This window comes from Neodiprion lecontei, chromosome 3 (genome assembly GCF_021901455.1).
Source record: "Neodiprion lecontei isolate iyNeoLeco1 chromosome 3, iyNeoLeco1.1, whole genome shotgun sequence".
Lineage (NCBI taxonomy): Eukaryota > Metazoa > Arthropoda > Insecta > Hymenoptera > Diprionidae > Neodiprion > Neodiprion lecontei.
The window spans coordinates 4,712,237-4,726,054 of record NC_060262.1 but is presented as its reverse complement, the minus strand read 5'-3'; the positions used below and the strand labels follow the sequence as shown (position 1 = coordinate 4,726,054).

At 40.2% G+C, this 13,818-nt stretch overlaps 1 protein-coding gene across 1 annotated transcript; it reads right to left on the bottom strand.

The window, feature by feature from the left end:
- Positions 1–853: 853 nt before the first annotated feature.
- Positions 854–10,337, bottom strand: LOC107224686 (ancylostoma secreted protein). Its single transcript, XM_046735902.1, has 10 exons — positions 10,292–10,337; positions 9,420–9,590; positions 9,245–9,329; positions 9,016–9,148; positions 8,391–8,550; positions 3,663–3,812; positions 3,223–3,393; positions 3,021–3,105; positions 2,772–2,904; positions 854–2,652 (listed from the first exon to the last, which is right to left on the bottom strand). The coding sequence occupies exons 1-10, from the start codon at positions 10,304–10,306 to the stop codon at positions 2,430–2,432; spliced, it is 1,326 nt and encodes a 441-aa protein (XP_046591858.1). The 5' UTR covers positions 10,307–10,337; the 3' UTR covers positions 854–2,429.
- Between the last annotated feature and the right edge of the window lie 3,481 nt (positions 10,338–13,818).

Sequence of the window (13,818 nt, the reverse complement as noted above, 5' to 3'; positions counted from 1 at the left end):
TCAGTTAGAGTTGAGCTAAAAAAAAATGATGACATAGACGGAGAAAAACGCGAGGAATCAATCTGGAAAATGAAATTGGTACATCAACAACCTTGAAAGAATTAGGCAATTTAATCATCATGAAGTTTTTCGGTTTGGATCGAGTTCAAAAAGGTAAAAAAAACGTATCGCGTGTCCAATGACGTAATGAAGCATGCACCAAAAATGCAAATTTGATGGTAAAAGCGTGTATAACTTTTTTTTTTGCTTGTGGTATTCGCTACAAAAGCATTTTGAACGTGATTATTTTTTATAAGGTTCGTGATGAAAGGTCACAACCGACGGTATATAAGACCTTAAAATTGCTGATTGGTCCATTTTCAATTTCAACATTTTTTAACGTATGCTCGGGTCTTAAGCATGAATAGAAAGGGAGAAAAATACGCCTTTCTTTACGCTTACGCGTGGTAAAAGGTCGTATAATAGCGCATACATACTTTTATCATTAGGCATGCGATACGAACGACATTGAGACCTCCGACTTTTCAGCCTATGCACGACTTTGTATCCGCGCCAATGGCGTCAGAAGTTACCCAGCAGTTGGGATTCCTTTTCCCCCGATTTCACCCCTGCCTATAATACGATTTACCCGATGGCTCGGGTCGACCATTTTACAACACCGAGTCACAGCAATTCACTTTGAAAATACTAAACGATCGTTCCAACTCGGGATTAGAAGAAGTTTGCTTAACACCAGGATTACCTGCAGGTATGTCTTTATACTCTTTAAGTACACATCAGGGTTTGGATGTTTAGTGGAATAGCAAAAGGGTCTGAAATTTGATGGACCCAAAATAACGGGAAAAGAAACCGGTTTGGTTATTATACCTATTATATTTTTCTCTCAAACGTTTGGATATCAGGTTAAACCGTTGGACAGATTATTTGTTTACAGAAGTAAGACGTTGGACGAAACATTCGAACATTGAATGAAAAATAAAAACGTCGATATTGAGGAATGACTGAAGTGAGTTGCATTTCGCCCCCTTCACCAGCAACCGGAAAGTGTTTACCGTTTGTGCAAGAGCATTGCATTGATACATTATATATCACAGAGGGTAAGAATCGTCCATAGAAAAGTATTTTGGAAAGAGTCTAAGGTTATAAGGGAAGAAGAACACCCGCCGAGTACCGTTGACCGACTGATATATAGACGCATGGATACATCGAGTTTCCAGTGCTGCCGAACTGCTGGATAATAGATATTTCGCGTTACAATGCCAAGTTGCATCGTTGGAGCTCAAGTCACCAGCAAGAGCAGTCTCGTCAGCCACTATTAGGGCCTAAACGGTATTAAATGGAAGAATCGTCAAGACGTCAACGGACGACAATGAAGAAGGCGAAAGTAATTCTTATTCGAACCCGCCGCCCGCAGTGTGGCGACACAAAGCCAAAAACCAGCAAGTCTCTGATCGATGCATCCATGGCCATTTAACCATGGTGATCCAGTTATTTCGCGAGATGTCAGGTGATCTTCGATGCGGGAGAGAAAAGCGGGCCAAAAAACAAAGTGCGCAAAGAGTGGAGTAGCATTAAGCACGTGATTCAAAAATAATTCTCCATTTTTTTCAGATTTTTATCTCAACTCTAACTCGTGCCCCAAAGAGGGCGGATTATATCTCCATTCAACATTTTCAGGGGCACATCGAATCTACCGAACGGATTTTTATGAAATTGTTGTTGGGGGGTTTCTTGGATCGCTAATTACGAATCCGAAATCGAAATGTGAAAGTTCAAAATGGCGGATCCGATATGGTGGACCAAAACCCAAAGCTCGGCAGAAAACCGTTAATCCATTAATCGGTAACTAACGAAGGTAACAAAATTGCTCTGATTTAACCTTTGAGTTGACCAAAACAATAATTAACGGTTTTCTTAACTTTCGTTAAATTGAAGTTCGTACGCTCGGCGAGTCGAATGGCTAATGAATTAATGCGAAGTGCGAGTGCGAATGTGATGCATACATAGCTGTTATGCTAGGCATGCCGTAATTAATGTTAATTTTTGGATTAACTCTGACCAGCGTTGCGGTAAAACCCCAAAAGTCACTTGATATTGTCATATTGGATCCACTATTTAAAATTAAAAAATTTTGAGTTCAGATTCGTAATCAGCGACCCACACAACCTCCCTAGACCAAATTTTATCCAAATTCGTTCGGTAGATTTGATGTCACTCTGAAAAGGTTGAACGGAATCCACCCTCTTTGGGTCACCGGTTAAAGTTGACATGAAAATCTGAAAAAATTACTGAAATTCAAAAATGATCTTTTCAAGGAGCACCTCAATTGTACATTCACTGTGCATTCTTAACTAGCAAGTCTGTACAACATACTTTACATCACTAATCGGCATGCCATGTGTGTGAGACACTTGTCTACATATTGTTTCCTAACTACAGAGGCCTGGATAGGTTGTGCTGACACCATCAGTACAGGCGGAAGCAGGTCTACCGGTTTTGTATACCGGTCTACCGATGAAGTTGCCGGCAGGCCCGTAATCGCAAACCAGTCGAGTATGATATCCGCCACTCGTGTCACGGGCTCGTCCACATCCGATGAACGACGTGTTTCCCCAGACCATCTGCGTGTAGTGTCCCGTGGCTTCATCGAACCTGAGACGAAGGTGAGGTGAGATTTTGAGATCTCGGTTTGACAGATGATCGGTTTTCTCTCGGAACGGACGCCGTGCAGAGATGGGGATCAGGCAAGAGAAGATCGGTCGGTAACTTACCGATAAACGTCAATGTCGTTCTTGCTGAACTGTCCAACTTCGTCGTACCAGCCCGCCACGAGGTTTTCGATTGGCGGATTCACGTTGTCACTGCTCCAGTAGTCCACAACGTTTTGACCGGCGCGAAATCTTTCTACGAACAAGAATATCGTTCCGTCGCTGACTTTGAAACCGTATCCAAACTTTTCTGACAGTTATAATTTTTTTGCCGGGAAATCTCGTCGATTTATACAACAGTCTTCAGCTTACCGGTATCCCTGCAATCGTCGTGAGGAATCATAGCGCATTGATCAGCCCAGCGTTGAGCAATCGTTGCCAATTCGTCGTCCCATTTCTACATAAGAAAATGTGTATCGTGGTAAATTTATTGAAAGATTCTAAGCCCGATTGCAGGTGTCGTTAGTGAAAAATTATCTAGTTTCATCCGCTGCATTTTCAACCGAACATTTACCAACTCCTTCATGTCACTGGCGGGTGTCTGAGGTCCTGGACGTCCTCGAGTTTCCTGACCACTGGCAACTCTCTGTCTACGCTTATTATGGTGGGCAACGATGGCCGCTCTTTCGTCACTTGACAACGGTGCCGGATCGTAATTTCTGCACTGACTGGATGGACCGCTGTTCTACAGTGAATGTGAGAAAACAAATGGAAAAAATAAAAATAAAATTTGGGTGAACGGACGAGAAAAGGACTGAGATCACGACGTCGATACAGGCACAAGATTCATGACGAGAGATTTCGATTATCTAACATTGAATTCCCATCATTTGCTACAATTTCTCGAAAAGTTTAAACCGCTTGACCGAATGTCGAGGAGAAGAAGTGTAGCTTTGAAACGTACTAATCTGTCACTACTACGGGGTTTTTCATCCCCTTTCAATTCTTTCTTACAGGATAGAGACAGAGCGTGTGCCGTTGGGTTCCGCACGTAGAAATCGTACAATAGTTGGATGCAGCCCAGGAGGACTGATGGCAAAGCCAGGACGACAGGGTCAAGATGAAAAGGACGGCCGATGTTGAACAGGCAAACATTTCGCTACACTATTCGTAAAACAAGCAACAGTAAAAGTTGATCAGCGACTGCCGTTAAAACTGTGCAATTCGCTTGCTACGAAGCTGTTTATAAAGATATACCTACGTGCAAATCGCACTTGTTTTCGCATATGTTTTCGATATTGTTCGACATAATCGTCAGCTCGTAAAGCTGGTATCAGTACTGCGACTGTAAAAGTTCACCAGAAAGAAAAAACACTCTTGTTCGTATTTTACAGCAACTGCAATGTTCGACGATATTATATGCGGTACGTATAATAAATTTCGATAACATCACGCGCACGGAAATCAAATCTTTCGAGTCACGTTCGACATTTTCTGTAAACATTAATGATAAAACAAGTAACTCTAAACAAGAACGAACATATATTGTCGCCTTCCGACTATCGTCCATTTACATATACTTTATTTATTTGAATACTGAATTCCAATTACTTTGAGCGATTAGAGTTTCAAAAAAATGAGGCGGAAATACGAATACGGCGAGAAGTAGAGTCGCTTTTAGAGCGCTGGCAGTAAACTGCGAGTATTCTGAATATCTCAGAATAGGTAAAAGAGCAGAGACAATAAGTCAGCGAGACAAATGTGACAAATGAATTGGTATATATTTATTCTATGTGGTTTCTAGAAGCTAGCAGAATTCTAATTGTGTTTGAAAGATGTACACAAAGAAACGGATAGTAAATAATTAAACCTTCGCTATCGGATCATTAAGACACAAAAACCTGGAATAAATAACAGATTCGCTTTCGGTTGGTTCCTATATTTTCTATTATAATTTATTGGATTTAAGAAATCGAGTGACCTAATACTGACGGGTTCCGATATGAATACCGTGGAACCGGATAACCGTAAAAACAAAATATACTCATACTTCCAGCAATAATATTGGTAATAGTAATTATATATTTATAAGTCGTAAATCCTCGATTGAATTATGTGGTGCGAGTCGTAAATAAGTGACACCTTACATTGGGAAAAGCAATTTTACACGCGGTGCTCTGACGATGGATTCGCAGTGAGGTATCGTTTGCGAGAAAAAAGGTCTACATAAACGAAGGCGTGTACCATGTGACGTACAATTAGGGTAAATTCCAACCGAACTCTTGTTCTGCTTCGAGGCGGGAATATAGCTGACTATAGGTCAGCTTGGTATTTGTCATGCAAATATTATTGCAAGTTGTACATTTCACTGACGGCGTTACCTCAAGTCCGACTGAAACAAGCCATAAATTAATCGACCATAAACCCGACAAGTCCGTTATTCCAGATAATGAAAATCGTATAATGTGATTTAACTTTGAAATGTCTGGGCCCTCATCCCAAGACGGCCTCATCCGAAACTTCCTGGAGGTAGTATTTCGCACCGAATTGTAAATCATAGCTGATGTCAACATATAGTACCGGTATTTAAACAACATTCAAGGAACTTTCAATTTCGTCCATTGTTATGCATTCACGATTAAGAAAGAATACCAACGAAGTATGTTGAGGCCAAGCGACTTACAGATACGGGTAATCACTGTCATTGTCGTTAATATTCCACGGGTACGTTGACAGGTGAAATATCGTTTGTTGAATCGATTCCCTGATATACAGGGTTAGTCACTTAAAACGTCCAGAATGGGAGGAGCTCAGTTGACGGATTAGGCCGTAGCCCTCAGCCAATCTGGCATATGTTTAGTGTAGCGTCGAAAAGTCAATAGTGTTGTTATTGAAGTAAGGTTCGGAATCTACGTGCACGTCACCACTATGGATAAGAAACAATAATGACGTATGAGAACAAAGAAAAGACGGTAGTACGAAATGTCAGCATTTAGGTTTGGACGTTTGATATTGTCACGGTGAAACGTTTCGCGACACTATTCGGAAAAGGAGCGTTAGCAAAACTTGATCAACGACTACCGCTAAGAATGTGATGCTGGCCTTCTACGAAGCCTTTTTGTAAAGACATGTCTACATGCAAATTGCACCTGTTTTCGTATAAATTTTTGGTACCGCTGAATATCATCGTCAGTTTGGACAGCTGGTATCAGTCCCGCTATGTTTATGTAACGTAAATGTTTAATTTCTGTAATATAAGATGATTACATTTAATTAGGCGAAATAAGATAATTCGAAAAAAACATAAAGCAAACGCGACTAACCTAGTCAAGAAAAAATGGTGGAATCAAAATTTTTGCTTCCTGTATCGCGGGTGGAATTGATCATCCAAAACCTGAAGCTTTTAACGCGCATATATTTGTTCACCTTGTAAAACACGTCGATTGATGTTTTTAGTATAGACAGATGATGGAAAACAGGTGTCCAAACTACTGTATCCAACAACATTATTATTTTAATACGACTCAACGTCATGTATGTCGATAAATTTTATAAAACTTATTAGTATCGTCATTCTCATTGTCCGCGTTACCATTCATGCTGGGTGAAAAATGAAGTATACATATTTATTTTTAACACGAGCCAAGACTCTGAAAACACTTGTTCAAACCGTGGAACTGTTGGGTGAAGTAAATGCGCAGTTTTTATTTTATACCGCTATCGTTTACAGGTTCAGGAAAAACACATCACACTGTGTTATAATTGAATATTGTTATTTGGGTTATCACGTGGATATGGTTACGACACCCAAGGTGAACGGCCTACGTCAAGTTACTGCAAACAGGGTTAAATTATCATTAATGTTTATCATGAGCTGTAATTCAATCGAAAATTTAAGTAAAATATATCAAGAACATGAATGAATTTCATCAAAATTGCAGCCGAGAGGTTCTTTTCCTACTTTCATCGTAATGTCGATTAAAATGGAAAAACGAAACATGCATATTTTTTTATTATGTCAACGGAAAAAAATTATTATTATTATTATTTTTTTTTTTTTCTCTCTCAAGTTCTGAAAAAAATTCATAGGCTGGAAAGCAGATCCCGGCCGACGATGAAGTTTACACAAGTTTTTGAACAGTTAGAAAGGAACATCATATGAAATTTTTGTCGAAAAAAATGATGCCCCTTTTGAGAAATCTCAAGAACTAATATTCTTTTAGCTTTCACGGACTTTCAGCGGCGTCGATAAATTTTTGCATAATTTCGCGTTGAATTTCACTTAAAACTGAAACTTTTTCATACGCAACTTTTTTTTTTTTTTTATGCAATCAATACTTTTCGAGTAATACGTAACTACACTTCGGACTTTTCCGATTTCCGCCCATATTATAAACGAATGCTAACGTCTAAGAGTCGTCGAGTAAAAAATTAAAAAAAAAAATCACCAACACTCTCGACAAGTAGCAGAAAGTTTTCACTAAGTTTAAACAATAAGTTAAAATAAACGCCTCTCTCTCTCTCTCTCTCTGGAGGAAGGGATTGTTAATACAGATCTTACCGCTTACTTAGAGTCAAAGTACTTTCAGGATCCGTATCGGTCGGGATCTCTTCAAGAGCAGATCACTCAGTCCGCCTTAAGTAAATGGACCGATGATGCTAAGAATATGCCATTATAACCGGATGATCACCCTTATTATGCCAATGCGACTTCCGAACAGCCTTCGGCACCATTTGTCATGCAAAGCTGTTAGGAAAATTAAAGGCTCATGGCCGAGCAGCTTCGACACTTCGAACGGTTTAAGGTGTATTTGAGCGATCCACGCTAGGCGGTCAAGGGATCAGACCGGGATTATTTATCCTTTTGGGTTGATATTAAGCAAAGCTGGACAAAACCGATCAAAGTTTGTACAAAAGATAAGTTCGTTAATCGTTAATTCGCTATTCAAAAAGTTAACTTCGATAATAGTTGAGGTGTTGAATGTTTTGAAAATTTTTTTAAATTTAAGGCAAGTTAACGTTATCCGTTAAAAGTTAGATATCCAAAAGTTTTACCGATGTTTAAATACACTGACAATGAGAGAAAAAAGTCGTTGAATCAACTAAATGTGCCTGTTCACGGCCCGCGAAATGAATATTTATTTGCGTCATTTCAAAATCTTTTGGCCTAACAAAATTTTTAGTTGATTCAAATGGTCCAACTAGATTGATATGTAATATATTCTATCGATATTTGTGGCGAACGCGGGAGAAAAGTGAACTTTTTCCCCCGTTTGTAAGAGAAATGAAATTTGCGGGAGAAAGGTAAACTTTTTTCCCCGCAAATGAGGGAATAAGGTTTAATTTTTTACCCCGCAAAAGTTGAGAGGGAAAAATATTCCACTTTCGTCCCGCTTTTCAGGTCGAAAGAGTTAATATTACGGTTGAGTCGGGTATGAAATGAATATAAAAGTCGTTGAGACGTCAAAAGAACAAGAATGAAAACGGTTTCATAATTGAGACGGTATCAAATAAAGAGCTCCCGAATAAACAAGGATATTGTTATGTAGGATAATATATTTTCATATGGATTACAAACATCTTTCTGCCTACATTCATGGAAAAAACGATCGTGCAAAATAAATACGCGATATTATATACATATAATAGATATTACATATTGAATAGAAAAATAATTTAAACAATCCCAATATTCTCCACGAAGCATATAATTTCCTAAGCGAGGTACCGAGCTTTACCAACAGTGTAAACCTTTTGAGTGATGACATTTCCAGCAGGCCCGTAATTGCAGACAAATCTAGTGTGGTGAAATCCGCTGTCCATGTAACTCGATCTTCCACAACCAACGAACATCGTTTCCCCCCAAACGAGCTGACTGTAGTGTCCCCATGATGCGTTGAATCTGACATTTTTTCAAAGGCAAAACTATAAGTTGATCCTACATTTATCCCCAGATAAACGAGCCCAGAACCGTCTTTAACGTACAATTTTAAAGTCAGCGTGGTTGGATCAGGTTTGTTTGTTCATAAGTAAAATGAAGAATGATTAAAAAAAAAACTTTGAACTCTCAGAGACCACGTGTACGCATTGCATGTTGTTTTACTTTTTTTTTTGCTTCAACAATTTCTCCCACATCATCCGTCGTTGTATTTATTTTTTTTTTTATTTGCTAAAACTAAGATTGGAGTCTATTTCGGAATTGTTAAATTTTCTCTCGTCAGAATTTCGTTCCAAGAGGGAACTTTGCGTAACGTAATGTCGAGTGCGGTAATAACTTTCAAACGTTGACCGGGGTCTGATTAACCCCGGTGTGAAATTTTCCACAGCTGTAAGTGAGTAGGATTAATATAAACTGCGAAAGACTCACCTAAACGCAGCAACATCGCGACTGTCAAATAATTGGACCTCGTCGTACCAAGCCTCGATGAATGGTACGAGAGACGGACTTCTGCTAGACGTTGTCCAGTGCTTCATGACGTTTTGACCGACGCGAAATCTTTCTAAATCGCGAAGAAAAGAAAAAAAAAAAACCGACACCCCGCCGCAAAAGATTTTAATGAAGAAGTTGATTAATTTTACGTTTATCTCAATCTTACCGACATTCCTGCACGTGTCGTGAGGATTTATCGTGCACTGATCAGCCCAACGTTGAGCAATCTGTGCCAATTCCTCGTCCCATCTCTACGGAAATACGAGAGTAATAATAAATTGATATGATCAATCGTTTTTCGATACTACAAGCGCCAGCGTAATGAACGGAAGAGAATTTACCAGCCAATTCATGTCGCTGGCTGGAGGCTGGGGTCCAGGATTACCACGAGGTTCTTCCCCTCTGGCAACTTTCTGTCTTAGTTCGTTATGCTTGTTGAGGATTGACATCTTCTCGTAATACGTCAACGGAACTGGTTTCGAATTAGGGCAACGACTGGACGCTCCGTTTTGCTATGCGCAATGAAATAAAATATACATCCACTCTGATACTTCCCATTCAATTTTAATGATAAACCTCAGCTGGCAAACCGGGTTACGAGATGAGGCCAGACAATTCGCAAATGACGCATCTTTTACTCTTAGGTTGAAGAAAAAGTGCATCGTCAATTTTTTACTAAAATACATCGCTTCGATTCTTAAAAGAAAATTCTCTTTTTTCACCGACCACGACTATCAAACGATTCTTATACTTGAAGTAGTACATCTCGAGTACATACAGTAAGAATATCAGATTTTTAAATTGAAAATTTGAAAAGTTATGATTTTTTTTTTTTGTGAAAATATTAAATTTTTCGATTTCTCGAGGTTTTCAATTTTTTTTTCTTTTTTATTTTAATTGTTGTTCTTTTTCTCAAAATGACCTGTGCTATCTTTTGAAACACAGTTTGAAGAGTCTCTGGTAATTTTTGAAAATTCAAACAACCAGCAGATTACTCGTGATATTCATTTTAGTGGTTGGGTTCTTTTTTATTCTGATGGTGATGTGTGCCGGCTAAGGGATGAATTTTATCCAACAAATCAAGATACGCGGTTCACCAAATTGAGGGTAAGATTGCTGCACCAGCAATAAAATTTCAAGCAACTTTCCCCGTTGATGAACAGAGACTGAAATAAAATGACCGAGCTCGGAATAAGTAAGTGTTTTTTCTTACGGGATAAAGGCACATCGTCTGCTGTCCCGGTGCGCATGAAGAAATTCTGCAATAATTGCCTGCAGCCCCGACTAACCGATAAAAGCACCATGAAGACATAATAAGAAGAATCAGGGTGAATCGTGATCTTGAAAAGACGTCCATTTCGCGTTGAGATGTACGAAAAACTAGACAAACATAGATTTCGAGATCTTGAAAGAAATTTTCTACCGCTCTCAATGGTACAATTAATATGAACGATATTGAGACTGAATCGATTACCGATGAGCGGCTCGTTTTATAAAGTACTAAGCGGGAAAATAAATGTACAAGATACCCTAATTAATTGTCATTTTGGGTCAGGGTGAAACAATTAACATCTGTTCAAGCTGATCTTGCCCTTCGTGTCTCACATCAAACCTTATTATAGTTTGCGATATCGAAGGTCCGATAAACAACTATCGTTATGATTGTTGTTGGTGTTGTTATTCCAAGTAGGTATTGTACAAATAATTCCGAAGGTCCCATGAACGAGTATAATCATTGTCATTGTCGTTTGTTTGAAATACTGTATAAATAATACCGATTTCATCATCTCCGATCATCCGGAAATAAAACTAATTGAAATACAAATCTAGAATCCCGGAACTTCTATGAAAGAAATCCGCATTCCTCGTCGCTTTCTTGCTAGTTCTAACAGTATGTCAAGGTTACCGGGTGACCTTTTTACAGAGTGAATCACTTTCACCTTTATGCACTGTATATTCAGCCCAAAAAGGCGATGCTTCGTTAAATATCGCTTCACGTCTTCCCACGCCGAGGATCATCTCTATCCCTCGTAACGAATGGCGGTCAATAACGTTCGCGGTAAATTGAAATTCCTTGAAAGGTTAAAAAAAGAAGCGATAATAATACGTGGATCTTTTTAGTGAGGAAGAAAGAGAACCAAACAAAAAAAAAAAGAATCAATTTTCGAGCATTCTTTAACCGGTAATTGTACCATTGTGGATATTTATTTATTTTATTTTTTTTTCTTTCACTCTTCTTAATCGTCCTTCAAATTTGAGTTAAAGGGTAGAAAAAAAATTTGTACAACACCGAAGTTAACGAGGTCGGCAATTAAGTACCGCATGTGTTTTGCGAAATCGAAGAAATCCATCTCCTTTTTTTAATCTACGACATCGATTATCATAACGAAACATTGGGTTGCAAAAAAAGTCACTGTTTTCTTATTTTTCAAATGATTTTGAAGTAACTAAGACTGCGATATACGAGCATGCTTTGTCTTATTACAGTTTAGTGCATTTCAAACTGTTTCAAAATCGAGGAATATCGATTTTTCCTCAGCACGAATCGTTACCACGGGCAAGGTTACCAGCTTCACCATGATAAAGTAAACAAAACATTTCCCGTCTGGACTAAGTAAATATACACGTTGCGCAAAGCACCCACTTGCCGTTCTCACGGCTAGACTCGCGTAACTGACCCCAGACTTCCAGAGTCAGGTGCCTCATGGCGATATGAATGGAGTTCGAAACCCATTCACCCAATTCATTCATTGAATAGGGTTTCTTTCGCGCACAGCCACCCGCCCACTACGAGCCCATTCTTAAAAGCGACAAGAAAAATAAGAAGAAGAAGAAGAAGAAGAAGAAGAAGAGGGCAAAGCCATTTCCCAGCCAAGTGCTCAACGCTCCCAATGCGCTTTTCAGAAGTCAGATGGGTTTTGTGCGAAGCGACGTTCATAGCACAGACAGACCCCGCGGCTGTGCACTCAAAGTGTAAGGATTACGTGAGGCGTTTACGCTCATCCCATTTCGTCTCGATCCATTGTCAGCGGGCGTGAATATAATGACTGGTATGGTCAAAAATTCTTGGCTACAGTCACGCGGGCGGGCAGAATTGGGGGATGATATATTTTTTTTAATTCTACCACCGTCAATGCCGTTACCTTCAACGCAAACCCCCCGATCACGTCCATTCTTACCTCTGATCATAGCGAATCAGACTCCGTAGCGAATACGGTACCTATCCATACCCGCAAGTTGCTAAGGAATAGAATCTTCAGGTGTGTGAAATTTTTTTAAAGCTTTAATATATGTATATACCGTAACTCTCAAGAGGATATAATTATGGATTAGTGAATGGTGAGCACCTGCTTAAGCATTTCTCCAGTTGATTATCAATAACGAAACACAAAGAGACCGAATGATCGTTGGATTCTTCAATGTTCAAGATTTCGAAATTTTGTCACGTTTTATTGATTGACTTGGTCAAAGACACGAAGTTGTACGTTCGTCAAAAAAGTTTCAGTATTTTCACTACAGGAAGTCACTCAAAGTTCTGAAGTCAGTCGTCAACTTTCCACCGTCGACAGAGTCAGTCCAAAATACAATTCACATTGATAATAATTTTATCGCAAATGTCTGTCTCAAATTGTACCCCAAAATGAATGAAGAATTAGCATTGCAAAACGGAAAACAATTGGCACCGATCACTTCTTCCCTTTCTTCTGCTTTCCACCTCTCTTTCCCTTGTCGCTCTTTTCCTCATTTGGAGTATTTGGAAGAGGAGGAGGAGAAGAAGAAGGAGAATGCGATGGTTTCGGAGGATGTCTCCAAGGCCTAGGAGTGCGAAACTCAAGATCGATGTTGTTCTTTCTCTCGGCATTTTCGCTCCGCTTGCGTATCCTAAGAACGAAAATATTGGGGTTATCCTCAATGTCGACAAATCTCGGAACCACCGTTGGTTTCCCGTTCTTATTCTCCTTCTTCGAGTCCTTCGAGTTTTCATTTTTAACCTCGCGAGACGGCTCACGAGACATTTCTTCCGGCTGAGGAAACACCTCGATGGTCCGACAAGAGGCGTCCAAGTTCCGACGATCTTCACCACCACCACCACCCTTACAACCATCGGCCATCCGAAACACCACGTTGTCTCCACACTGTTTTGCCGCTGTTCTTTTCCCTTGACCTTCGCAGCCTCCACCGGCGAGTCTTCCAGGAATATTAGCGACGCGATCGTCAAGACAGTCGCATGATGGATCCCACAGGGGCTCGACTGGTTCTCTCTGGACCCTAACGACCATCCGGTTCTCGTTGATCACGGCCTCGATCTCCTTGTACGGTTTTCCTCCAGCGACGATTTCCGAGACGACTTTCTCTCTTCGAGGTTCGACGCCTGCGCAGCACGGCGAACATTTTCCTCGCATTGATTCGTACCTGGTTTCACCGAGTCGAGGACAGGGACACTTCGCCCCGTCCTCCTTAGATCCTCGCGCAAGGATCAACGGATTTTCGAACGGTTTCCGCGTTGCTGATTTTGCTAGACCTTGCGGTTCCTTCCTCTGGCACTCCGACAACCCTGTCGCTGGTCGAGACCATGGCGCCCCATCGTTTTTCGAAAGCGGGGTCCACGGTGGGGATGAAAACAACGAGGAGTCTTCACCGGCTGAGCAACATCCGATCGAAGACTGACCAGTTGATGGTCTCAAGCCGCGATCTGCGGCCGGAAATACCGGGAGAATTGGCACATTTTTAGCACATCCA